Source organism: Caloenas nicobarica, chromosome 16, assembly GCF_036013445.1.
Source record: "Caloenas nicobarica isolate bCalNic1 chromosome 16, bCalNic1.hap1, whole genome shotgun sequence".
In the NCBI taxonomy this organism is placed as follows: domain Eukaryota; kingdom Metazoa; phylum Chordata; class Aves; order Columbiformes; family Columbidae; genus Caloenas; species Caloenas nicobarica.
In genome coordinates, this window is record NC_088260.1 from 9,294,648 (window position 1) to 9,320,478 (window position 25,831).

The 25,831-nt window shown below is 40.7% G+C and overlaps 2 protein-coding genes across 7 annotated transcripts in view; both read left to right on the forward strand.

Moving 5' to 3' along the window:
- The first annotated feature begins 702 nt into the window (after positions 1-702).
- On the forward strand, positions 703-3,288 carry DDT (D-dopachrome tautomerase). Its single transcript, XM_065646354.1, has 3 exons — positions 703-927; positions 1,001-1,176; positions 1,934-3,288. The coding sequence occupies exons 1-3, from the start codon at positions 820-822 to the stop codon at positions 2,004-2,006; spliced, it is 357 nt and encodes a 118-aa protein (XP_065502426.1). The 5' UTR covers positions 703-819; the 3' UTR covers positions 2,007-3,288.
- Positions 3,289-5,200: 1,912 nt separating this feature from the next.
- Positions 5,201-25,831, forward strand: part of CABIN1 (calcineurin binding protein 1) — a 105,423-nt gene continuing 84,792 nt past the window's right edge. For 3 of the 6 annotated variants that reach the window (XM_065646143.1, XM_065646149.1, XM_065646147.1), the window contains exons 1-21: positions 5,201-5,306; positions 6,278-6,413; positions 7,616-7,680; positions 8,090-8,182; positions 8,520-8,633; positions 8,804-8,938; positions 9,167-9,347; positions 10,287-10,416; positions 11,477-11,626; positions 12,703-12,995; positions 13,974-14,142; positions 14,595-14,731; positions 15,126-15,343; positions 16,543-16,621; positions 16,865-17,052; positions 18,310-18,459; positions 19,194-19,388; positions 20,498-20,734; positions 22,236-22,389; positions 22,613-22,728; positions 24,997-25,158. In XM_065646143.1, coding sequence (XP_065502215.1) covers positions 7,678-7,680; positions 8,090-8,182; positions 8,520-8,633; positions 8,804-8,938; positions 9,167-9,347; positions 10,287-10,416; positions 11,477-11,626; positions 12,703-12,995; positions 13,974-14,142; positions 14,595-14,731; positions 15,126-15,343; positions 16,543-16,621; positions 16,865-17,052; positions 18,310-18,459; positions 19,194-19,388; positions 20,498-20,734; positions 22,236-22,389; positions 22,613-22,728; positions 24,997-25,158 — 2,904 coding nt within the window. In that variant the 5' untranslated portion in view covers positions 5,201-5,306; positions 6,278-6,413; positions 7,616-7,677. The remainder of the gene's footprint in view (positions 5,307-6,277; positions 6,414-7,615; positions 7,681-8,089; positions 8,183-8,519; positions 8,634-8,803; positions 8,939-9,166; positions 9,348-10,286; positions 10,417-11,476; positions 11,627-12,702; positions 12,996-13,973; positions 14,143-14,594; positions 14,732-15,125; positions 15,344-16,542; positions 16,622-16,864; positions 17,053-18,309; positions 18,460-19,193; positions 19,389-20,497; positions 20,735-22,235; positions 22,390-22,612; positions 22,729-24,996; positions 25,159-25,831) is intronic. The other 3 variants (XM_065646145.1, XM_065646146.1, XM_065646144.1) reach the window with 3 other exon arrangements.

The window sequence follows — 25,831 nt, forward strand, 5'->3', positions numbered from 1 at the left end:
AAGAGCCAGGAATCCATATTTTAAATAAATCAATAAGGGGAGGGGGTTGTTAGGATTAGATGAATGAGATAGGTAAACTGAGGCAAGCATCGAGTAGTCTGTAAACCCTGCAGTACCAACCAATGGGGAACAGGGAACGGAATTTGCAGCTGGGATTTGAGTGATATAAGCAGGGGCTTTTTACCCTATTCCGTGTGCTTACCATTAGGTAGGACACTCGTTTTTGCAAAATCGTTAATAAAATATGCTTTGCTGAGATATCCTGCCTGAGCCTATTATACTGGCAAGATGATTGTTTCCTACAATCTTACCCTTCCGCCAGCGAGATGTGATTTTTTGCTCTCACACGCTAATACATATCCCAGCGATACATAAGGTAAAAAGCAGAAAGCCGAAAGCCAGCTGATGCGATTGGGTAAAACAAAAAATTCTTCACGGAAAGGGCTGTCAGGCGTTGGAACAGGCTGCCCAGGGCAGTGGTGGCGTCGCCATCCCTGGAGGCGTTTAAAAGACGTTTAGACGAGGTTCTCAGGGACATGGTTTAGCGCTAGAGTTAGGGTAGGTTATGATCCTGAGGGTCTCTTCCAACTGAAATGATTCTATGATTCCGTAAGAGAAAAGCCAAAGCCCTGCCTGGGGCTGGCACAGGGCGAGGGGCGGGCAGGGCAAGGTCCCCACCGCGCTGGGAGCTGCGGGGACGGTGCCAGACCCGCCTGCAGCTCCCGCCGCCCTGGGGCTGCGCCGCGCCGGCCGCTCGGGGCGGAGCGACGGCCGGGCCCCGCGGTGCGCGGCGAGCTGAGCGGGCAGGCCGCGGCCGCCATGCCGTTCCTGGAGCTGGACACCAGCCTGCCCGCCAACCGGCTGCCGCCCGGGCTGGCTCAGGAGCTCTGCGCCGCCGGCGCCGAAATCTTGGGCAAACCGGCGGAGGTGAGCGCGGGGCCGGGGCGGCGGGGCGGGGCGGCGGGTGGCGGTGTCAGTGCTCACGGTGTCTGTGCCGCAGCGGGTGAACGTGACGGTGCGGAGCGGGCTGCCCATGGTGTTGTCGGGCTCGGCCGAGCCCTGCGCCCAGCTGCTGGTGTCCTCCGTCGGCGTGGTGGGCTCGGCGGAGCAGAACCGGCAGCACAGCGCCCGCCTCTTCGACTTCCTGACGGCGCAGCTGGGCCTCGGCCCCGAGCGGTGAGTGCGGCCCGGCCCGGGGGCTCCGCCGCGGCTCCGGGACGGGCTCGGACACCGCGTCTGCTCCTCGGGGCGGGGAGGGGGGCACCTGTCAGGGTTCTGCGGTGTGTGCAACACGGCAAACAAAAGTACAGGTGGTCCAAGTGATGGTGATGATGAGTTAAGGTCTAATAAAGATCCCAGACTCGATTGCAAGCAGTAAATGCTCTTGGATGCTGCATCCCAGACGCCCAGTTAGGTCCAGATAAAACCGTGGACTGGTTCACACTTGTTGAGCCATCTGGGAAATATCGTTCTCTGAAGATGAGTAGTTCTAGTTGGTGTAATTGGTGCAAAGAGTTTCGCAGTGGGGTCGCCATGCCAAGTGCTGGAGCAAGGCTGTTCCTGAAGGTAAGCCGTGTCCCTCTCTGCCCCCCTTTCCCGTCTCCCCAGGGAGAATAACAGCATTTCCGTGCTCTCAGGGTAAATACCTGACAAGATTATGAGCTGCTTGGGTCCTTCTGAAATGGATGAGTATCTGCCATAAACAGTGCTGAAATTCAGTCTGCTTCGTGGTTTGTGCGGATGAAGCCTGGCACCTGTTTGTGCCCTGCCCGTACACAGCTCATCTTTGCCTCTGTCAAATTAACACCGTGAAGTGTGAGCCCGCAAGAGCTCAGTGTAGATTTTCTATCGTGTTGCAAATTGGGCAGGGATAATATTTAATCATAAAATAATGTTTCCTGTCCACTCTATTTTTGCTCTTATACCCAAAAAGGATTGTCATCCGCTTTTTCCCACTGGAGCCCTGGCAGATCGGCAAGAACAGAACAGTCATGACATTCCTGTGATCCCTCAAGCCGCCTGTTGAAACAAAGCAATGGTGAAGACAACCCAGAGATGACCGGTTCCGTCTACTTGTTTCCTGTTGTGATCAAATCTGTGTAGCTCCGCACCTTCACCTGTGTGATTCACACAAAGCTGAACAGTGGGGCAACCAGCTGTATTGGTTTTACTAAAATAGTTCAAGGTTTTTGTCTCAAGCCTCTCTCGTAGCCCAAAAGCTCTCCCCATGCCTGTGGCTAAGCTGTTGCAGTCTGGTGATGTCCATATGTGGGCCTATAAAAAGCTCTGTTGTAACAGCTGAAAGTATAATTCCAGAACACGTTTGGCTTTATCGAGGACCAGAGAGGTTCCTGGGATCATCCAGATGTCCTCATACTTTGCAAGGCAGAAGGATCCTTCTTTCTGTTTCTCTGTGGCAGCAGAAGAGTCCCAGGCTGGCTGACACCTGGGAGTCAAATTCTTCTCTTTTCAGGCTCCCCAAAAGCCCTTTGTGGAAAGAGGGGTGGTTATTGGAAGTTAGTGCATTTATATAGTTTTTTGTTTAGGGCTTGTGTCAGATCTCGTGCTCTTGTGCTTTACCATTGCTGCTTCTGGTGGCTGCTCCTACAAAATGTTATTTGTCCACCACATTTTCACAGCTGAATGTTTGTGTGCTGATGGCAGCATGTAGAGGAGGGAGTCACCTGTAGAGAATTGCACTGTGCCACAGGAAAATATTTGGAAGGTTCTGCTGCTGCCAGCTTTAATTCCTGTTATTCACCCAGTTGTTCAAAATACTTTTCTTCAGTCTGTTTTTACAGGGAGTTTCAGGACTATACGGCATCTCACTGTGCTCTGTGGCTGGTGTTTTCAGCTCGCTGTCCCCATGGGGAAGTGTTTTGGGTTTTTAGGACCCATATGCTCCCTGACTTTGTAACTGGAATACAGATGGCATTTTATTAAAACAAAAGCATGGTACTTTTAATTTTGTTATCTCTGCCTTACACAGATAATCAACATTTATCAGTTTCCACTTTGTGACTTGGTCAGGTCCAGGTCGCAGACAGGGAGCTCAGGAATTGAGAACGTGCCCCTGGGACATGGCGTCCATGGGAACGCAAGGCTGTGCTCCTTTGACATTCTGACTGGAGTTCTGTTTGTTTATGAGTTGAGGTTTCAAGATAGTTGAAAATGTTCCTTCTAATTGCCATTCGATGTTGGTTGCTCCTTATGCATAACAAACACAAATTTGAGTATCAGGCTAGCAAGGCTACACCTTATCTTGTTAATAAAATTTATGAAATCCTCGTTTGGTGTCAGTTTATTGACTTAGAGCATTGGGGTTTTGTAGGTCTTAGCACCTGGAGGCAGGTCTCATGGCTGCCCAGGGCTGTGCACTTTCTCAGGAGGTCTCTTCAACTAAAACAAGATATCTGAATAAAAGGGGTCCTCAGTGTGACTTTTCCACCTTTTTCCATGTTGTGTCTGCGTTTGGGCGTTCTCTGATAAAACCTCCTAGAATAATGCAAAATCATAGCAAAAGTCAAGGACCATCTTGAGAATTTTATGGTTCATGGACTCTGAGTTTTTCTTACAAAAGCAGTTAAAATATTAATCACAGGGTCATTTGGTTATGAAGTGTTTGTGCCTTGGTCTGAGCCAATTGATACTGTTTTGGTGCTGGTGTCTGCACAGAATAAGATTCTGGGAGTTGTAAGAGCTAGTGACTGTTTTCCTTCATAAACTGCTGCTGCTGAATGTACTTTTTATATTTGTGCTGATCTGAAGAGATGGGCTCTTTTTCTTCCACTAAGCTAATGTTAGAGCAGGTTTGTACAATATGTTAGGGCTTGAGAAAGACACCCTGCAAAGGGGCTGTGCAGCCCCCTGAAACCCATTCTGGAGCACAAACACAGGAATCAATACGAGCAGGAAACATGTTCTCACATCTCTTGCTTATGCGTCCTACTTGGAGAAACTCAGATATTTCCCCCTGGTCTAGGGCTCGGCAATAATGTTATAAAATCCTTGAATGCTGTGTGCAGATTGTCCCTCTTCCGTGGATGGAGCCTGCCTGACATCTGGATTTAATATCTCCTAGCCATGGTAGATCTTTTTACCATCATACTGACTGTAACTTCCCAGGTTTAACTGCCTAAGGTTGACTAATACTTCTGCTCCCAGAAATGGCCTCTGTCGGTTTGTTTGAGAACTCTGTGTAGGCATGTTTGCAAATTCAAAGGTAACAACCAGATTCTGAACACGGTGTAACCATTTCCTAGCTTCAAACCTTTGAAGTGGGGACAATCTTGCTGTGTGTTCACCCAAGAGAGGACCAGTGAGGCCCTGAGCACGCTGAAGGGCACTACTGACAGGAGAGTGTTATAGAGTCACGATGGCTTTGGAAGTTGTCCTCCAAGCACAACAGTGTGATGCTGCTGTTCATGGCAACCCTGTTCTTGGTTTGTCATGATGGAAAGATGGGCATTATTTTCTCCTACAAATGGGACCCCAGAGTTCGTACATTCAGGAGCAAGAGGACCCTTCCTTATGATGCTAAATGCTGATTTAGTTAAATACTTGAGCACAAGCTTACGTTCATCATTGTGATGGGACCGTTGTAACAAGAGGTGGATTGAATATGTGGCAATATCCTGCAACTGCTGCAAGGCCAGGCGTGCCCTGTCAGTCCTGTCTGCTCAGCGCCTTCCTGACATGGCGCCTGCACCGAGAGGGCTGGCACAGCGCTGCAGATGGCACGTCTTTTCTTCAAGACTTGCTGCAATATGACCTTACATTTAAACACAATCATTTCCACCGGGATCTGCCGCAATCGGCCTGAGTCGCTGCCTCACGCTGTCCTGCTGCCACCACACAGAAACACCTCCCCCCAACACGGGCATAAAAGCACGTTCCCCTCTCCATCTACCACCACGGCAAGTTTGAGGCAAAACCAGTAATTCTGGCATGATTTCCAAACCCATTGGGAAAGGTATCTGAAGTTTATTTCAGCTTTGGCACGCACAGCCCACACGACGGCTCTTCTCAGCCCCAACTGCGCCCCCTCCCGCCCTTCCTCGCCACCCTCTCTCCAGCTCTCCGATTGGCTGATTAAGGAATGGCTGCTCGGCCAATGAGCAGCCCGTTTGTTGGCGCGCTGGGTTCGGGGGTTCGGCGGAGGGCGCTGATCCCGCCGGGGCGGCCGCGGCTGTGGGGAGTCGCCGCTCGCCTGAGGGAGCCGCTCCGGGTGCCGCTCTGGGAGCCCCGCGGCGGCCGCGCCCCGCCGGCCCGGAGCAGCGCCGGCATCCCGGGGGCGGCCCTGCGAGGTGAGTGTCCCGTGCGCCCCCGTGGAGGGGCCGGCAGGCTGCCGGGGCCGTGGCCGTGCGCGGCCCGCCGGTGAGGGCTGCGGGAGCCCGGCCTGACGCGGCGGGGCCTCGCCCGCTGCCCTCCGCGGAAACCCTGGCGGAGGCAAGCCGGGCTCCCTCTTTCCCTTTGTGTGAGGGGTGTCCCCGCGCCCCTTTGCGGAAAGTGACTGTGCCTCGGTAAAAGCAGCTTTTGCTAAAATGCGGCGGAGAGAGATCTTTTAAATGTTAAAACCAAACAAAAATCAAGTGTTCTTTTTTTAAACAAGTGTGTATTTGCGGTGTATGGATCCCAGGTGTGGCAACAGCAAAAGCCGGGGCGCCCAGGTCACTCCCTTTGTTTCTTATTTTGAAGCTGAGATTCACACAAGCTCTGGGAACAAGAGCTGACATTTGAAATTTTTACCGAAGTTTTAAACTACTAAGGTAAAAGGAGAGAAGATTTTGAAGGCAAAAGACTTTAAAGAGGTATTATTGCTTTTTGAGGATGTGCTCACCTGTCAGAGCCACAGATTTATAGCTGAGACACTCTTGTGACTGAACAATTTCCAACTGGTTTGTAATACTTTTATTATAAAGACTAGTTATTTTTTCCCCAGCTAATTGATATAGCAGGGTCTCATTAAAAGTGCCAGTAATGACATACTAAATTCCTACATGTTACAACACTGTTGTATCTCAGTCCACAGTTTGGTTTGCAACCATCAACAGTGCCTGGTTTGCAAAAATGAAACTCCCCACCTGGCCAACCCACCAATATAAAAGCTGTGCAGAGGCCATATCTTTACCCTGTTTTTCGAAAGCATTACAGTGTTCTGTGCAGTTAGGCTCTGTCAGCTTCTGATCTACAGAGAATAGAGGGGCTAAATATTTGCTGTATATTTTCTCTATAAATAAAAAGTAGAGTTAAAATTGTTTCCCCACTGTTTCTGTAGTTGCAGTTTCATTGGCAGTCCAGCCATGGAAGGAAACTCTTGGCTGTAGTCTCCTGTTGAATTCCTCTACTGCCTTGAGCAAGGTTATGTGGGTCTGGCAGAAGACTTGAGCATATTTCTGAAGATAGGCAGATTTGTAAGTGAACACAAAAACATTCATTTTAAATATGTAATTAATTTGGGATCATACAGCCTTATTTTGATGTCAAAAGCATCTGCACTTTCTGTCAAAACCTGTGGCATTCAGTATTTCTGAGAGAGAACCTTTAATTTCTCTGCATGTATTTTCTCCATATACAAAGCATACAAGGAAGCCTTGTCTTGAAAGAGATTTGAGATTTTATTGATGTTTATTTAGTGAGTTAAAGAGAAAAATGCTTTGTTGCTGTGCATTTGTCAGTCTGATTTAGCTGCAAGTGAGGAAAGTACATGGTGCATAGGCAAGCAAAAGATCATTGCTGAATGAATGAAATTCATGTCAAAGCATTATTTTCTCTACATGCAGAAGTAATCAGGAGGATGTATGAGTTAATTCAGCTAACTCCCACTGCTTCCTGCTGTGGTTAATTCTGGACTTACTGTTCTATTAATGTGGTCTCCAATATTAAGGACTGGGTTTAGCCTGTCTTGCATGTGTCATCTTTTTGTCTGAGCTGATGGGAAGGTTTTATCATGTAGCAGTGAAGTGTTTCTAAAAAAGCAGCAGGGAAGTCTTTTTTCCCCGCCCCCCCCCCCCCTTTACTAACATAATATTTCAGGCAGTTAATAGAATATAAATTATGGGTTTAATTGAGGAAAAATGACTTACAGATTATAAATATGGATTTGCCCCTTTAAACTTTTTGTCAGTGGTAAAAAGACTGGAAATATTAGTATCCTCCCTTCAGAATGAAGAAATACTAGCTAGGAAAAGTTTGGTTTCTTTTGTTTGGATAAATCTACTAGATCTGAGTGCATATGCAGTCGCTATAAGTTGTTTTTCCCTTAGAGATGGTCTGTAGAAGTTGGTAATTAAATATTATACAGTAGCTGAATAACCTTATAGCTGTAACTACATTGCCAGTATTTCCAGTCCCTCCTCGCCACCAGGACTAGATTCTTGAAAGCCATCCTGAAGTAATGAATGTGCTTAACCTTGTATTTTATTCTCTGCCTCTGGTTAAAATTCACTTGAATGTTATCATTCCTATGTGGTACAGCAGTTTATGTCTTCGCATGGGCTTGCGGTGACATAGGACAGTTAATTGGTTATTGATTAAAGTATCTCCAGCCTGTCTTTTACTTCTGAATGCTTTCTTTATGGACAGAATAAATATTCTAATCCTATTTGCTTTCCAGACCTGTTTGTGTTAGGCCCTTCCTCCTAATCCTGGAGAAAGAAGGTGTGAATATCTGTGAACATGGTAAGGGCTTATTGAGATGGTTTTTGAGGTGCTTTGGTAGAAATAAAATAGAAAATTTTCTCTCCACAGGACTAAGAATAAATTTGCATAATGAGAACATTGTTTTCAGAGTGATTGTAGTTACTGGTGAATAAGAATTTGAAAAAAATCACTGTAATTCACATGTCCGTTCTAGGGAAAATGTTTCTTGTGAGACACTTGAAATTTTGTTTTATCAGCCACTTTGGGGGGGGGGATTGTTTTGACTTATTATTATTTGCAAATAGTGATAACTATATTCACTGCAGCTCTTGTAACTTTACGTAGTTCGTTTACCAAGTAAAGTAAAAAAATGAGAAAAATCCAGTTTGCAAGGGAAACTGGGACATGTGTAGATGTAACATTTGTCGCATCTCAACTATTGTTCTAGATTCGAATTGCAGCCTTGAACGCGAGCTCCACAATTGAGGATGACTACGAAGGGACCTTCAAAAGCCATAAGACACAGACAAAGGAAGCTCAAGTAAGTAAACCCACAGTTTCCTTAACGGGAGTTTTGTCTCAATGGGAGTTTTGTCCTCTCTTGTTGCAGCAATTGTTTAACCATAATGTTTTGTTTTTAAGAAAGTTGTGTTACTATCTTCCCTCTTGAATCCTCCTTTAGCAAGCTAAAACTTCACTTAAATTAGTTATATCAGGTCAGTGAGGCTAATGTTCTGCTATACACTCTGGATGTGGACTCGTATACAGCAGAAAGTATTAAAAGTATGAAACCACTGATATTTGCAATAAATGTAAATATGAGGTTATATTTAATAAAGTTGCCCTATGAAATGGGTTCTGATTTTTTTAAACCACAGGAAGCTGAAGCTTTTGCATTGTACCACAAAGCTTTGGACCTTCAGAAACATGATCGATTTGAAGAGTCTGCTAAAGCTTATCATGAGCTGCTCGAGATTCGTCTTCTGCGAGAGGTCAGTGACCTTTAGAGAATGGAACTCCACAAACTATTTTTATATTTTGTGTTACTTAATTTCTTACTGGCTAATTAGAAGTGTCAGCATTATCAATTGGCAAGTTGTTTGCTGCTTTTTTATTTGTCTGATTCCTAATGCCTGTGTTGCATTTGTTTTATCATTTCTAGGCAGTTCTTTCTGGCGATGAGAAAGAAGGGCTGAAACATCCAGGCCTGATGTTAAAGTATTCCACCTATAAAAACCTAGCACAGTTAGCAGCACAACGGGATGACTTAGAGACAGCCATGGAATTTTATTTGGAGGTACAGTACAGTTGAAATAAAACACAAGAGCCTCAATATTTGCAAAAACTTGCTAAAATGGAGGTGTGTACCTTTCAGCATAGATTTGTATGCATGTCTGAATTCTGTATACTCTCTGCTGTATTTTGTGATATAACTGCTCCACCATTCAGTTCCCAAAACAATGGTGTCTCTGTTGGAAACGTGCATGTCAGAAATGTGAATAATGTTGTTTGTTGTGCTTTCTAGGCTGTAATGCTGGACTCTACTGATGTCAGCCTGTGGTATAAAATTGGTCGTGTGGCAATAAAACTAATCCGCCTACCTTTGGCTCGTCATGCTTTTGAAGAAGGTCTCAGGTGTAATCCTGATCACTGGCCTTGCTTAGATAACCTTATCACGATCTTGTACACACTTGGTGACTACACAAGTAAGTACCGTACACAAAAAAAAAGTCTCAAGAAATATGTAATTTGACATATCAATAAAAATTGTAACAAGCAGTCATATAAGAGAAAGTGTATCTTGCATAAGAATTACCTTAGATATAATGGAGATTTTGACTTTATGATACAGATTCTTTTCTTGATAAAGCATGATCATTTCTATCAATTCTGGTTACCCTAAAAATAAATGCCTGTTGTCTCTTAGATCAGAGCCTCTGCAAGAAGCTTCCCTGTAGACTATTCTCTTGCCTTTCAGTGTATGTTGATTTTTGTCTTGTCATTTCCAGCTACATAGTTACAGGGTTTGAGTATAAAACTACAGTCTATTTATAGTTCATAGCTTAGTATGGTTAATTGTAGTTACAGCAGTTGATACAACTGACCCTAAGGCTTTATGTTTGAGCGATATCAGTAGATGAAGTGATTGAAATGAAGTTTAGGAAGCAAGTTGCAAGATGGCAGGAGTGCTGAATCTGATCCCTTGTCTTTTCCCACTGGAATGGGCCTAATTTTCTTCACGTTACTGCCCATGTGAGCAACAACCTGGTGGGTTCATTGCGTGTTACACTAATGGAATGTGCAGTTAAGACATTTGATAACACGGAAATGGTAAATGATTGTGATTCTGCTTTATGATTCTAATTGCTTTTGTGCAGGAGTGGAGTCTTAAAGGTAAATAAAAGATGTACTGCAAACATTGTTTAAACAAAATTAATGGTATTATTTTTCTGGATACGATACTTGGAAGATATAATAGGTTATTTTAACCATATGCATGTAATTATTTGACATATTACAAAGCTATTGGTCTATGTAAATGTTATGCTTAGTTGGAATTCAGTGGTGTAAATGTGGGCCAGAAATGGGAGCTTTTGAATTAGCCAAAGCGGCAACTGACCATTCTATTTCTATTTCTCTGTCAGCATGTTTGTACTTTATCTGCAAAGCTCTGGAAAAAGACTGTCTGTATAGCAAAGGATTGGTTCTGAAGGAGAAGATCTTTGAGGAGCAGCCTTGCCTCCGGAAAGATTCCTTAAGGATGTTCCTCAAATGGTGAATGTCATCTTATAGTATAGATTGCTTTTGGGGAGTAAATTTTGGGTTTGGGGTAGTTCAGAAAAGCCGTTGAGATACAGTGTTTTAAGCTACAACAATATCTTGCTGACCTGTCTTCTGAATAATAAATCAATTTTAGATGTTGGTGCTGCTGTCAAAATGTTCTTCAGTAATTACCTTTGGAGAGAGGTAGAGGCAGAAAATCCATTTGCTGTTGCTGACTGATTTTCTTACCTAGATATCTTGTAATCCATATTCCTTTCATATATTCATTTATTTGCAGCTGATAGCTGCAGCATTTATTTTAGGAGTTTTCTTTTCCTCATTGGAAACAAAAAAATAAAAAAACCCAACCACACACTTTACCACTTTACCAAGCAGTTACAAATTTGGGACTTGATACGATATTCTCATATCAGTAGGTTTCAGGGAGTCCTCCTGATTCTTATTGACAAATGAGGACAATCAGAAAACTTTGTATGTTTCAGTAGTTCTAGAGACCCTGATTTATTAAGCTGCCCTAGGTATGGCTCTTAAAATGAGTTAGATGCTGAATTAAGCCAGGGTTTCTAGCCACTTATTTTATTTTTTTAATTTCTGGATTGTGATATCTCTGAAAGTGTGGATTATTCTTCCCTTTCAAAAATTAATTCGTAGACTCAGATAATAACAAGGCAATTTTCATCTCCAAATTTTATTGGTGATGACATGAATTCCTCAAAATAGCACTTTGGAATGAAAGGAATTTCTCAGCCGTACAATGTTTTTCTGAACCAAAACCTTCTGTCCAAGAAAGAGAACAAAACCTCCTGCTTTCCTTTCATTTCTCAGTGTCTGGAAAACAGAATAGGATCATCTCCCTTTATCTTTCAATTGTTAAGGTGGAACAAAGATGTTGGATGGTTTGTAAAATAATGCTCTTTGAATGCTTTTTTTAACACTGTTTATGTTAAGTTATAGGAAAATATCAAATGAATCTCCTCAGGCTTTTAGAAAAACAAAAAACCAACCAAACCCCCAAAACTTAAACTCATCTTCATTTCTTATTATTTCTTAGTGACATGTCTATCCATAATGTAAATGTGAGTGCAGCTGAAACAGGAAGAATCATAGATGAAGCCCTGGAGCTCCGTAAGAAAAGACAGGCTTTGCTAGTGCGTGACAGAGAGCCAGACCTCAAACTGGTCCAGCCAATTCCCTTTTTCACGTACGTCTTTATATTTCCTGTTTTGAAAAGGTTTCTCTGAAGCGATTTATGTTGACAACTGTGTTGCACTTTGTATTTCTTCAAAACACATTTTTTTTCATGTGAAAACAAACGAGACATCCAGGTCATTTTGGTCTGCTTACAATTTTAGCATAAACCCCATATCTATCAGTTTTCAACCTTTGCATTAAAACCAAAGAAAAGAACAAAACAAGAAAACAAAAACCTCACAAAGAATGATTTGGCAGCCATTCCAGCTGTATTATTGGATTTTTCATATATGATGTGTTTGTATAAGAACTTCAAAGTAAGTTTAGCTTTTTAAAAATGTGTTTTACTATTTGAGTAGTGGAAACTGGAAAATAAATTACAGTTCTTTATTTGCAGCAAGATCAGATACTAGTAGGTTATTGTATGTCTTTATTAAGGCATAAAGGATTGGTGTTTGGTTTGGGTTTTTTATTGCACTTATTTTTCTGTAATATTAATGGACTCTGCACATAGGTCCTGTTGCAGAGAAGTTGTTTCTACTTGTGGTTAAGGGTGAGATTTTTTTTATTGCCGATTGAATGCAGAATCTGAAAATGGTTCCTTGACACTACTTTTTAAGCGTTCAGTGTAGATTCATTTCCTCAGCACCCACTGTATAGACCTTTTTGTTAGAGACCTTTTTTGAAATGAGGCACAGTATTGCCTCCCAGTTCCTTCCTACTGCAAGCAGGTCACCAGTTTCCTCTGAAAACTTTTGCCTGCTGCCACGTTTTATTCTTGTGGGTTTTTTTTTTTTTTCCTGAGTTGTGTATTCTAGAAGGAAAAACTCCTAAGGACCTCTGTTCCAGGCCCGAAGTTGTCAGTGGTCCATATGACAGGAAATACAGAAAGATATTCTCCAGCTTTCCTAGTAGTGGCCCAGGTTTTGACACTCAGATGGGTATCCTCTCCCACTGAAAAGCTGCTCTTTTTACCTCTAAGCTGTTGGAGAAAATGTTGAATGCTCTTTGGTTTTAAAATATAATTTAGAAAATAATGTGACAAGAATTAAGGAAGCTGTGATGCCATTGTGTTTCCACATGCAGGTGGAAGTGCTTAGGAGAAGCTTTACTTGCCATGTATCACCACCTGACAACATGTGATCCTCCTCGGCCCAGTCTGGGAAAGAGAATCGATCTCTCAGAATACCGAGACCCAGTTCAGCACTTGATTCTTTCTCCCACCTCTACTCCTGTCAGTGTTATTCAGCCAACTCCTGTCAGCACCAACCCAGTGGTGACAATGCCAGATCCTGTATTACCTTATACTCCGACAACACCCAACTTTCCAAGTCACGGTCAGAATTCATTGGAACCAGGAGCTGCTGTAGGTGAGCAAGGTACTTCAGTCTAAGACTAAAGATATTTTTCCTACTTACCTGGGTATTAAAAGCACTGCAGAATTCATTGGGAAATGCTGTCTTCAAAGTGCCTGTTGGTGGATCCAGAACCTTTTCAGCATATACATAACATCTGGTAGAAAAAGTGAAGTCGGGGTTTATAAAATTAAATTCTGTTAGCCATTCACATTGAAAAAGGAAGGCTACTTCAACTGCCTGGAAGTCATTGATTCCTGACTAAGACATAGGACCAGTGCTCAGGACAGTGGACTTACTTTCCTGTCTAGTGGAACTGAGAATCAGGTTGATTTGTTGTTTTCAATTGCTAATCCAGTGCAGGAGTATCGAACCTCTTCTGGTTTTATGCTGTTGATTCATATTTCCGTTTTTCAGTCTATAAGATCAGAAGAAGCATGACTCCATTCCAGCAGTGGTGCATGTCGAACTTCTAATGTTGTGAAGAGTCTTTATTCTTCTGCTCGTGTAACTTTAAGAATCCAAGAGAACCAAACTGTCAGCTATAGTTAATTGAAATCTGTAGCAAGAAGTTTGAATATTTTATACTGTAACTGTATATGTATTTACATATCTAAAACTGTCAAGGAGTTACCAGTATTTTGTTGATATTCATGGGAATTTACAGGTGTTGCTGGACTTCAAGGCAGACTCTTCTGATTCCCATTTCAGAAACTTACTGAAGGCTAAAATAATTAATAATGCAGAATTTTCGGGAAGTTCTTGCCTCAGACCAGCGTTTTTATGCAAAATGCCATGGCCAGTTTATATTAATTGATTTTAAAAAAATTTTTGGCACTATCTTCAGAAGGAAAAGAATGAATCTCAGGTGTTGCTCTAGAATAAAACAAAGTGTCAACCACAAATAACTTTTTAAAAATAAAAATTATCATCTACTTTTTGTTAGGCAGTTTAAGCTTTGGTGTTGTTGTGGTTTGTTCTTTTTTTTCATTCTGTTTTTAGGTGACATAGCTGCAGGTGATAAATCTAAGAAAGGGGTGAAACGAAGGAGAATTACAGAAGATAGTGGTGAAACAGCAAAAAGGAGATCTGCTAGAGTCCGGAACACCAAGTGTAAGAAAGAGGAGAAGGTTGACTTTCAAGAGCTGTTGGTCAAATTCCTTCCATCCAGGTGCGGTACAGCAGCAACTTTCCTTATGAGAATATCAAGAGCTAAGCAGAGGAATCTGTTTGAGGTTTTGTTTAATTGATATATCCCCAACCTTAAAACTACTAGACCCATATATTTTTTTGAAGCAGATGTAATTCATTGTCTTCTCATAAATTTACTGAAACTGTTTTTAGTGAAAATTGCTAAAAAACAATTTAAAAATAAGAATGCTTTTATTAATGTGGAACTGAATTAGAGGACAATGCAGATGTCAAATTGGAGAAGGTCAACAAACAAGGTAGTCTTGGTTTGGACAAAATTTGGGTTACAAAATTTCAGAACTGGATGTAAATCTCTGGATGTGCTTCAGTTAATGTACTTCTGCTGTTAAAATACGCACAACATGCTATGTTTAGGTTTCACTGACTAGTGATGATTTTGTTGATAATGTGGTGGTGTTTTTTTCCACACAGATTAAGGAAATTAGATCCAGAGGAGGAGGAGGACCCTTTCAATAACTATGAGGTGCAGTCCGAGATCAAAGAAGAGAATTTCCAGCACGTTGGACCACATCGAATGTCGTTTGATTCTACAACATTTATGGAATCTGGTAAGATATCATCAGAACTTCCACTGTTCCTCTGGTGTTTCTTCCATATTGTAAGCTTTATTTTCTGTGTTTTCCTATTTTTTACCTAGAAGACACAAAAGTATGCATGATTTTTAAAAGTATAATTTTATGGCATAGAAATATCTCATTTGGGAACAGGTGTGTGGTTTTTTTTTTTTAAAGTCTTGAGGACTACATAATTACTGTGTGCTAGAGCTCTGTTGTGTGGAGTTTCCCATTTGAACAGATTGGAATACAAGAACTTAATTGCGCCTGTATGCAGCGCGGGAGAACTGCTGCAGGATTAGTGCATAAAACACTGTTGAAACTTATTTGTAGTTTTGGTCTGCCTTGACCTTATACCTGAATGGCTTTGACTTTATCTGCCTTGTAGAAAAACAGGATGTTCATGAATTCCTGCTGGATAACCTGAACAATGGTGGGATCTTGGAGCTGATGATGAGATACCTAAAAGTCATCAGCCAAAAGTTCCTGGTGAAGTGGCCTCCTGGCTTGTGCGAGGTGGTCCTCAGTATCTACAACAGCTGGAGGAAGCACAGCAGCAGTCTTCCCAATCCCTTACTGAGGGACTCGAGTAATCAGCATATCAAGGTAATGAAAAACTTTTGCTTATATTTCTGTTTCTTTGCCACTGTGTTGCTCCCTGTGTGCCACAAGTACTGACTGAAATCCAGCAGTTCAATGCAGGTTTTCCTGAGCTCTGTCTGCAGAGCTGCTTGTCCAGCTGGTGCATCTTTCATAAAGTGCCCTCTCTGCAGCTCACGTAACTGTTCTTGAGCTCCTGAACATATCTGGGTGATGCTAAATGCAAGTGTACCCTATATATTTTTTTTTTTTCAGATCAACAGTGTTTTTCCTTTTTAGCAAATGAAAAATGAATTCTGAAAACTATGTTCAATTGACTTAGTTTACAAAACAAACAAACAAAAGTATCACTACGTAGCAGATGGTTTTTCTTTTTGTATTTCTGTATTCATATATACATACCCTTTTTTAAACAAATATAAATGTATTCCCTTTGTTCTCGTTATGAGTCACTGTCCTCGTGCTTGTCTATTTTTTTCATCCTTAAATTTATTTTATACTTCATTTGCAATGTATCCTGAGTGTAATAAATTTGGGTTTTGAAGATTGCGAGGGGCTATTCTGGTAATGTGTATGGGCTTTTGAACATTTGCACAAGCACCTGGTTTTTACAGCTGGACCTGTAGCCTTGTTTCCTATGAATTTAATCAGAATATAGTATGTTCTTCACTGCACAAAACTACCTGGCAGAGATCCATGGTGATTTTTAATATACTCCTGAGCTTTATCCAGCAAGCAGTAATAAGCTGGTAAGACTATAGTACATACTCGGTCTCATGGAAATAATTACTGAAAAAATGATAGGATGTTATACACTTTTTATTTCTCAAATATCAGTACTTTTACTATATTCTGGAAACATACTTTAAGCATGATTTAGCAAGTCAACATAATTTTATTTCAGCCAGATACAAAAATAAGGTTGTCACTTTTTTTGACATCAGGCAAAGCTGTTGTGACTACCTTCTTTCACGAGTGGGGATTTTTTTTTTTATCCTTCTTCTAAATATTGTTTTATGCCTGTTGATTTGTAAATGCTATTGTATACCTTTAAAGAGAGGAAGAAGTAGTTATAGCTTGGGAATAGAAATCCCTAGAGGACATGTTGAAGGTTTTCTTTGAAGTAAATTGCAAATTTAGTGGGTTTTTAAAAAATTCTTTTAATGTATTTCTTCCTTTTCGATACCTCCATACTTTTTGTGAAGGATATGATGTTGATGAGCCTTTCTTGCATGGAACTGCAATTAGATCAGTGGCTCCTGACGAAAGGGAAGAGCTCTACAGGTGAGAACTGGATGTTACTTTCTTCAGACTGTAAAAACACTCAAGGTTTATGAAGAAGTGTTTCCAGGAATTCATTGGATCTTGGAGCTATTTTTTCTTAATGAATATTATTCAGATCTGCATTTTATTGGTCTATCAGTTGTTTGCCTTAAAGTAGATCAGGACTTTAAAAATACTAGTATGTAGGACTCTTTTCTTGGGTGCTAGTAACTTGATGATAAAATACAATTAATTGATTTGCAGTTTCTCCACGAAATTGCCCTGCTGCCTCTGTGAATGGGAAGTTTGGTCCTGACTTCCCAGGAACTCATTTCTTGGGAGACCTGTTGCAGCTGTCGTTTGCATCCTCACAGCGAGATTTATTTGAGGAAGGCTGGATGGAGTTTGTCACTCGGGTGTATTGGCTGAAAGCTCGCTTTCTAGCGCTGCAGGTTTGTTTTGCTTTTGACTTAACAAATAAAACTTTTCCCAGATTAAAATCAACGTTGTTCAGAGATGCTGCAGCTGATTTGGGAATGTCAGCTCACTTACGTGTGCAGATAAAATGAGCTCAGAACATAGTGATTGCGTTTTATTTTTTGAATAATTAACTATGCCTAAGGGTAGAGGTGGAAATTAAGTAGGAGGTCTCACATGCTAAGCTAATATTCAGATATGGTTAATATGTAAGTCTCTGTTTAAATTGTGTTCTGCTTAAAATATATTTGGACCAAAGTTATTTGAAGTAGTAATGTGTAGCTGCAAAACATGGACTTTTTGAGACCTGTGCTAGTGGATACTATTGAAGTCCCAGACAGTCCAAAATGCAGCTTTCAGCTGAAGCAAACTGTATGTTTAATTACTCTCCTCTCTGCGTTTTCAAGGTAACACGATTCTTCTTTTGGAGAAGTTTAATTTAATATGCAGATTTTGACGCAGAGGGCTTTAGACCTATCACTAAGGGAATAATTTGAAAGAAATATTATTTGATCCCAGTCTTTTTTTTTTTTTCTCCAAGCATTGCTTCCTCAGGACATCAAAGAGTTTGTGCATCAATGATGTTTAAGTCAATTGTCAACTAATGATGTGAGTCAGTTGTGAACTATCTAACCAGTTTCTCCATTTTAGTTTTTGCATCTAAGGATTCCTTTCCAATAAACTTACTTGATGAAAAATGAGAATTCCTCTATGGCTACTGCCATCTCCAGCTGTACAGAATTCTGTTTTGTCTGCACAGCTTGCATTTCTCTCCTGGCCATTCAACTTCAGTATCTACTTCAGCTGGGCAGAACAAGTAGAATGCATTCACTTTGCAGAATATAAGAATGTTTCTTGACTCAGTGTTTTTATTTGCACAAATGGAAGAGTTATTTCTACTGTTTTACTCTTCCGTTTTTATAAGGAAAGAGATTTTAGCAATCCAATTTAATCTTTCAAATTTATGCAAGCTGAATTCTATTTCTCTGATTTGTTTTACCTGTTATTAAAGTCACTGGCAAGATATACTGCCTTTTGTTTTTTCCTTTTTTTGTTGTTTTTAATTGGAGAGTGTCAATTTGATTTATTTTTTATTTGGGAGGATGTACAGTAATCATACTGGCAGCGCTTGTACTGAATTTAAACTTTTTCTACATGCTTTAAAAACTGTTGCCACAGGCAGAACTCTAGGGGTTTTTGTTTATTTGTTTTCTTCTGTACTGTTTCTGTAGGGAGACATGGAACAGGCACTCGAAAACTATGATATATGCACTGAAATGCTACAGAGCTCCAGTACAATGCAAGCTAAAGCTGGCAATGAAGGCAGCATTGTGATACGGTTACCTAATCTACATGTTGATTCTGTTGTTTCTTTAGAAGAGGTAAGTATTCATTCGCAGGTGTATTCTCCCTGCTCCATCCGTCCCGGTTTCAAGGTCATCTATAAATTATCTCTTTTGTGATGGAACTTTACCGTATCTGTCCTAGAATTTTTCTAAGAGTGAAAGGACAGGTTCATAGTTTAATGATGATGTCAAGGCCATCATCTTTTCAAAAAGACATCTTTTTGATCTGTTGGTCCTGTACAGATTAAGATTGCTTTTATGCAAAATAAAAATATTAGAGTATCTGCATGTAGAACAGTAGATTATTAGACTAGTGTCCTATTTTCTGTTCTTAAACATAAATTTCACCATTGCTTAAATGAGCTCTTTATTTCAGCAGTCTGTTTACCACATAACAGTTTGCATACAGTTTTCAACAAAGGGATTGCTGGGTGCTGTCTATTGCTGTTTTGGAGAGTGAACTCCAACACAGGAGATGCTGTCTTCACTTTGAAGTCCATCTGGTGGATGTGTTCTTGCAGTGTAGAAATGCGTGATTTTGGGATTTGAGGCAAAAAGGCTTAAAATTTTTGTAGTACTAAAGTAATATACTATATAATAATGAAAAATCTGTGGAACGGGTGAGGTGTTACATAGCAGGTGTTTCCTTCCTAGTCTGTATTCTTGGGTGTAGCTTTAGAGTTCACGCTAAGCTGTTAGGTGAAATGTCATTGGCAAATGCATGTGAAGACAAAATGAGAGTTGGATTGTGTCATCTGTGATGTTTGCAGATTGAAAAGAACCTAAAATCTCTGGAGAGATGCCAGTCTTTGGAAGAGATCCAGCGACTGCATGAGGCTGGGGATTATAATGCAGTCGTGCATCTGCTTCGTCCAACGTTATGCTTTAATGGTTATGGCAGAGTGAAACATCTGGAGTTTGTAACATCCATACCAGAGAGACCAGCACAGCTGCTTCTCCTACAGGTTTGTTTTGTTTCTTAAAATAACTGTTTTAGTAAGAGATTAAGACTTCTGAAAACAGGATGAAAGGCTTTCTACAGTGGGTGTTAATGGTTAATAAGTCTTACTACAAAGCAAAACGCGGAACCAAATCTAGAAATGGTGTGAGCAGTGTAGCTTTATCGACATCAACAGCAATATGCCGACTTTTGCTGACTGAGGATGTGGCTAAAGATACCAGGTGTCTGAGGCCTACCTGAAATGGCCAGAAAAATTATTAATTCAAATAAACCGAAATCATTTGCAGAGACATTCTGTGGATGGATTCATGCTGTCTGCATCTGCTCTGAATACTTCCTGCTTTTGCCGATATTGACTATATGGTGATTTTACAACCATTCTGAAACTTAAAAGTGATCTAGCATGTGAATGGTTTATGATCTAGTGTATCTGTCCTGCATGAATGAAAGGCTGTTGATAGATACATCCAGTATAATTGGTATAGATTTAGTCCATTTGACACCATGAAAATAAGTGTACAAATGAGCTCAGCTATTGGAACAATTTGAACCTATCAGTTCTCCAGGGAAAAAAAAAAAGTTGCACAAAAAAAGGCTGGTGCTCTTTTAACTGGCTTGAACCAGATCCTGCAGCCTCCATGCCATCTGGTGACCCAAACTTGGCAAAGTAGAAAGAAGCAGGAGAATGTTCCTATACTGCTAGCCTTATAGTTGCTTTTTTGTTATTTATGAAGTAATAAAATGGTAGCACAAGACCGTAAAGATCCAAATGCAGTTTCTGTGGGGCCTCTATTCAACTGCATATTGTTAGAATTTTAGATCTACAGTCATCCCTTTCCTCAGTATTTTTTCCCTTGCATCTCTTATAAAAGCGGAAAGATTCAGTGCATGATTTTTTTTGAAATTTAGATCCTACTTGTATATTTCTTGTGCAGGGCCCATGCACCTCCTACTGTTCTTTTTTAGTGTCATATTTACAGGTAGTCTGTTATCATTTCATTAAAGTAACTACATTAACCGTATATAGTATATTGCTTTGCCCTGCTGTGTATTCATGGTTTAAAATAAACCTTTCATCCTTACAATAGATTTTTTTGTATTTACATTCCCTAGGACTCCCTGCTCAAACTGAAAGATTACAAGCAATGCTTTGAATGCTCAGAAGTTGCCTTGAATGAAGCAATTCAGCAGATGATTAATATGACAGCAGCCTCTGCTAAAGAAGAGTGGGTTGCTACGGTAACACAACTGCTCACAGGAATAGATACTTCATTATCATCAGTCAGCAGCATCCTGAAAGACTCTTCTGTAACACCAAGCCTCATTCGATTAACAAACAACCTGATTCAGGTAACCTGTTCACTTACACTAGGAAAGAGCTGTTTTGTGCTCCAGACCTTCAGACGTGATACAGGTGCTGTGACTGAATTGCCACCCACTCGCAGTGACATTTTGGGGTACATTTTTGTTGAGGGAAGGTCAGGGGAAGATGAGCATTGCCTTCATGGTCTTCATTTTCATTTCAGTACATGAGAGACACTGAGAATACCTGTTGTAGAATCAGTAACAGCAGGTACCTTCAAACACCAAGCTGCCTAAAATAATGAAAGAATGGTAGTGAGCTAACGCAAGGAACAGCCCTATTTTATTATGCTGTTTGAAATGGTGCTAAAGCGAACACGGATTCAGCTGGCTGAGTGCACTTTGTAAGCTATGGCACTGATCTTGGCTGTGTATGCTTTGGGCTAGAAGACAAGATCCCATAAGTCTTGGGAACATGGTAAGAGTTGCTTGCAAGTGCTGGCCAAACTAAGGGTTTTTCCAGTAAAATAGCGAAGGTAATGAGAAGAGGGCAGGGAAAAAAAAAAAGTGATGTGCAGACTGCTCCTAGCATTACAAATACAGCTAGTTTTAGCCTTTTAAATTAGGTACTTTCAAACCTTGAAACTACTGAATGAGTATTTTCCCATCCAGCTAACAAGTGGTAGACTTTTCAGTTGTTAAGAAGCTAGTCTAGTTAATGTCAAATTCGATGTGCTCACAGCTCTCAAATCTCCATTTACTTCAGTAAAAGCTCAGGACCTTCACTGCTCACAAAATCTTACCCTCATTCTGTGAAGTTTTATGTGTGTCACTGTGTTATGGAATGTAATGGAATTCTGGAGAACAGAGTATTCCTTGTAATATCCTAAATGTTTTCTGTAGTAATAATAAGTACAATTCTTTATTTACATAAAGACTGATAGAAAAACTGTTGTATGTGTGAAAGAATGTGAGAAAAGTGTAGAACTTCAGAAATTTCTGGCACTGTGGCAATAAAATGGGCAGTTGTCTGTGAGGAATGATAGGACAACTGTTCCATGACACAGCATCGTGTTGCTCAGAATTTATTCAGTTACATCGTTTATTTAGCATCTGTTAATCATTCTTGTTGGTCTTTAAGACTTGTAAAATCTGGTAAAGAATTCAGGAATTCTTTTAATTAAGTTGTTCTTCCTTGGTAGGTTGTCGATAAATTTCTTCTACAGTAATGAGGCCTACTAACACTAAGAATTCATGCTGTGCATTTGCTTACTCTGGATTGTTTATACATAGTATTAACAGAGAAATAGGTAGTTGGAGAATGACAATGCAAGGGGAATGTCAAGGCAGGGATCTTCTATCCTTCTGCATACCAGCTGATCTTTTTTTGTAGGACTTTTACTGCCTCTCATTGTGAGAAGCTGAGGCTCAACTTTAGGTTATTTCCTTAGGATAAAACCCATTACTAACTTTGGGTTGTTTGGAAAGGATTCACACCTGACTTTTGTTTCCTATCACTTTGTCTGTGTAATATGTGTTTCTTTATTAGATCATAGACTGCAGCATGGCAGTCCAGGAAGAACCAAAAGAACCCTATGTTTCCTCAGTACTTCCATGGATAATCCTGCACAGGATCATCCAACATGAGGAAGATGCTTTTCGATCTCTTTGCTGCCAGCAGCAGCAGAACCAGGGAGAAGAAGGTGAGTTAATTATTCACTTCTATGTGTGGAGCCGAACTCCTTACCATCTTGCTCTGAAGTACAAGTAACAAAATACTTGTTTGTCATCTTATTTTAATGGCTGAAGAGAGTAGAGGGGTATGCAAACATCGCTTTCTTATCACCAAGGAAACTTCTTTTTGCCAGATGAAGCATTGATGAGTTGGATTTAACTCTTAAATATTTACCAACTTCTTTATTCCAGTGAGTCCTGATACCCCTATGTTGCCTTCTTCGCTCATGCTGCTGAACACTGCTCATGAGTATTTGGGAAGAAGATCCTGGTGTTGCAATTCAGATGGTGCTCTGCTCAAGTTCTATGTAAGTGTTGGCTTTGTAGAATAATTCAGGTTGGAAGGAACCTCTGAAAGTCATCTGGCTGAAAGGCACAGAGTGATTAGCCTTGACATACTTTATCATGTTGTCAAAGATGTTAAATATAAAAATGGATGCAGCAGAGATATGGATAGTTGGTAGTAGGAATGTGGATAGCTGGCAGCAATGCTGAGCAACTCAGTACATTAAATTTTTTTATTTTTTTAACCAAAAATACTATAATTGTTGCTTTCAGATGAAGCTTGAAGTGGTTTAAATTCATATGAAGTAAAATTGTGCTGGCGGTCTGGGGTAGCCTGGCTGTTGGCAAAACCCAGATAATAGAGCAGTGTGGCATTCACTGGGCAGTGCTCTGCAGGGATATTTCAGTGGCACTTTACAGATTCAGCTTGACTTCATTGAGGTTTATTACCTTCAGCCAAGAGAAAACCGTGATTAGTTCTGCACAGATGTACTCAGGAATCTCTTAATTCCCCTTCTTAGCACTCCCTGGAGCTTATTAGCCACGGCTCAGTGCCAGACCGCATCCACCTGTGTCTGAGCAGCGGCGTGTTCAGGACAGTGACTTAGATGGCTGGGAAGGATGGCTTGGAGAGCCTGAGGGCTTCTGCAGGAGTCGGCTCACCCCGGCAGGGCTGGAGCTAATGAACAGTGTTTGAACCGAGTCCGATTCAGTGCAGGACTATTAGATTATCTCCGCATCCTGCTCTTTTCGGTCTCCCTGATGTTAGGAGCATAATGCTGATACACCTGAGCTGTAGCTGCATGGATCTGCCTCGGCTTGAGAGGGCTTATTAGCTGAGGCACTGTGCTTCGTGGAAACAGAGCCTGGTTCCAGAGTCCAGCTTGCCCTCAAATGCAATGCTCCCGAGTGACAAATCTGAACTGTGTCTGTATAGTGTGCATGTACCCACAGCCTGAGGAGTCTGGTGGTGTGGCCTGTGAGCCTGGATAAACCACAGGTAATTGAGAGCTAGGAATGTACTTACTGCTAGATCTTTGCAAATGTCATCAGGTGCTTTGAACAAAATCTTCAATTTTCAGTCACAGAATTGCCTGCTTCTTAAACTAAAATGTAATATAGTATTGTAGAGCACAAGGATTTAGTTTTCAGAGACAAGAGGATGTTGGAAGGGTAAGGAAAGACAAAGATAAAATGGGATGAATTATTTCAAGAGAAAGGCAGCTTCCAGAATGTTAAACAAAAAGTGTGTTTTATAGACTAGTATTAAATGATCACATTCTGTGGATGAACTGTCTGCTCAAGTACGTTATACTGCTTGTGGCTGAAGGTGGTGTGCAAGAGATGTTGATATGCAGTTAAGTCCTTTAGCAATAGTCAGTCTGAATCATTAAGAACAATTCTGGGTTACTGCAAAGAATTTAAAAGCTGTGACTCAAAATTTCATTAAAAGAATTGTCTTTACTGTTATTTTTAAGGGTTTCGGCTCTTAATAAATGGAACCTTGTTCTTAGCACAGTTCTTTTAAACAGAAGAGAATTAACATCTTATATTTAGTCCCAGCACTTACAGATGAGCTTCTTACATGTAGAACAAGAGAATTTTGCCTTGTGATGATGTGCAGTGTCTGTAGTGTCAGGAAAGCCAATAGCATCTTCCAAAATACGTTACTGATGGGTACTTTTCCTTGTAATGTTGAATTTAAAATAGCAGCTTGCTACAGTGTGCAGTCATTTGGGATCAGTCCAGCCACTTTCCTTGGTGTGTAGCCATCTGTAGAATACTATTCTTACTATTCAATTCTCTGTCCCTTTTAGCCAGATTTTCAGTAGCCATCCATTCTTTTCCCACAAAGTCTTCTCCATCTACCTTTTTCCATGCAAAGGAAACTGATGTGTGTGTATTAGGGCAGAAGTTCCTCTGTGCCTCTCCCTTATTCTCAGGGTTGGGCTGACAAACTGCAGTGTTTATATTCACAGAAGCAACTTTGCGTGTGGTGGAAAACTCTGAATGATCTTAAGTGTGTAACATTAAGCTGATATCGAATCTCACTGAATAAAGAGTTCATAAATTAACAGAGGAAAAAAAGTGATTCGTTGCAGTTACAGTGCCATTAAAATTACTTGTGTCAGACTAGTTTACAGAAAATGTGTAATATTTGGTTGTAATTGGGGAAAAACGCGCCTAGTTCCTTAATGTAGCTTTTCGTTACCTGCCTTCAGACAACGAGGTAACGTGACACAATCTTCAGCTTGCAGATGATTTTTTCATTGATATTTGTGGTCTTGTAGGTTCAGGTACTACAAAAAGAACTTGCAGCATCCACTTCTGAAGACACTCATCCATACAAGGAAGAGCTGGAAACAGCCTTGGAACAGTGTTTTTATTGTTTATATGGTTTCCCTAGCAAGAAAAGCAAAGCAAGGTACCTAGAAGAACATTCAGTACAGCAGGTAAGATATATATTCTTGAATGTCAGTGGAATATCCTGAAGTGATGAAAAATACAACCTTGCTTAGTTTTAATGTACCTTAATATATTTTGGAGAAAGATTACTTCTCTTTCCTTGTAAAACTTATGTATTTTACATGTTGTAGAAAATAAACTCATTTTAAAAATATGGAAGCCTTTATGAATGTAGAGGGTCAGATATTTGAAATGAAATGGTAGTATAGTCTTATTCGCAGTTGTTTGCCATTTTGAACTATTGCCAAATCCATTTTATTGAGCCATGACTTTCCTGTTTTCAGCAGAGAAGAAGTTCGAGGTTGAGGAAAAGTAGAGAGGAAAAAAGTCAGCTTGAGAGAAGAAATCTTTAGCAGCCAACCTTGCAGTTTATGAATGTGAAAAATGGCACTGTTAAAAATTATGCAAGTAAATTATATTATAGCGTATTTTGAAATCTGTGATGGTGAATATTTTGGAGCTCTTTGTAAGAAATGTGTGAAATTCAGTTTAATTTGGGAGAAGAACTACTACAGAGTGCCTTGGGAAGAGGGTTGTAGTACTAAGGAAGGGACTGAAAAACAGGTCAGCAATCCTATGCCTTGAAACGTCATTGATTTTGTTAAAAAAAACCTCAGATGATTTTAGCATTTACCCAATAGAAGTGATCAGAGAATTATA

Excerpts from the sequence above, each read along its gene's own strand:
- DDT (XM_065646354.1), top strand. The coding sequence starts at position 820 with ATGCCGTTCCTGGAGCTGGACACCAGCCTGCCCGCCAACCGGCTGCCG. Across the intron at positions 928-1,000 it reads TCTTGGGCAAACCGGCGGAG|CGGGTGAACGTGACGGTGCG; the intron begins GTGAGCGCGGGG and ends TCTGTGCCGCAG. Across the intron at positions 1,177-1,933 it reads CTGGGCCTCGGCCCCGAGCG|GATTGTCATCCGCTTTTTCC; the intron begins GTGAGTGCGGCC and ends ATACCCAAAAAG.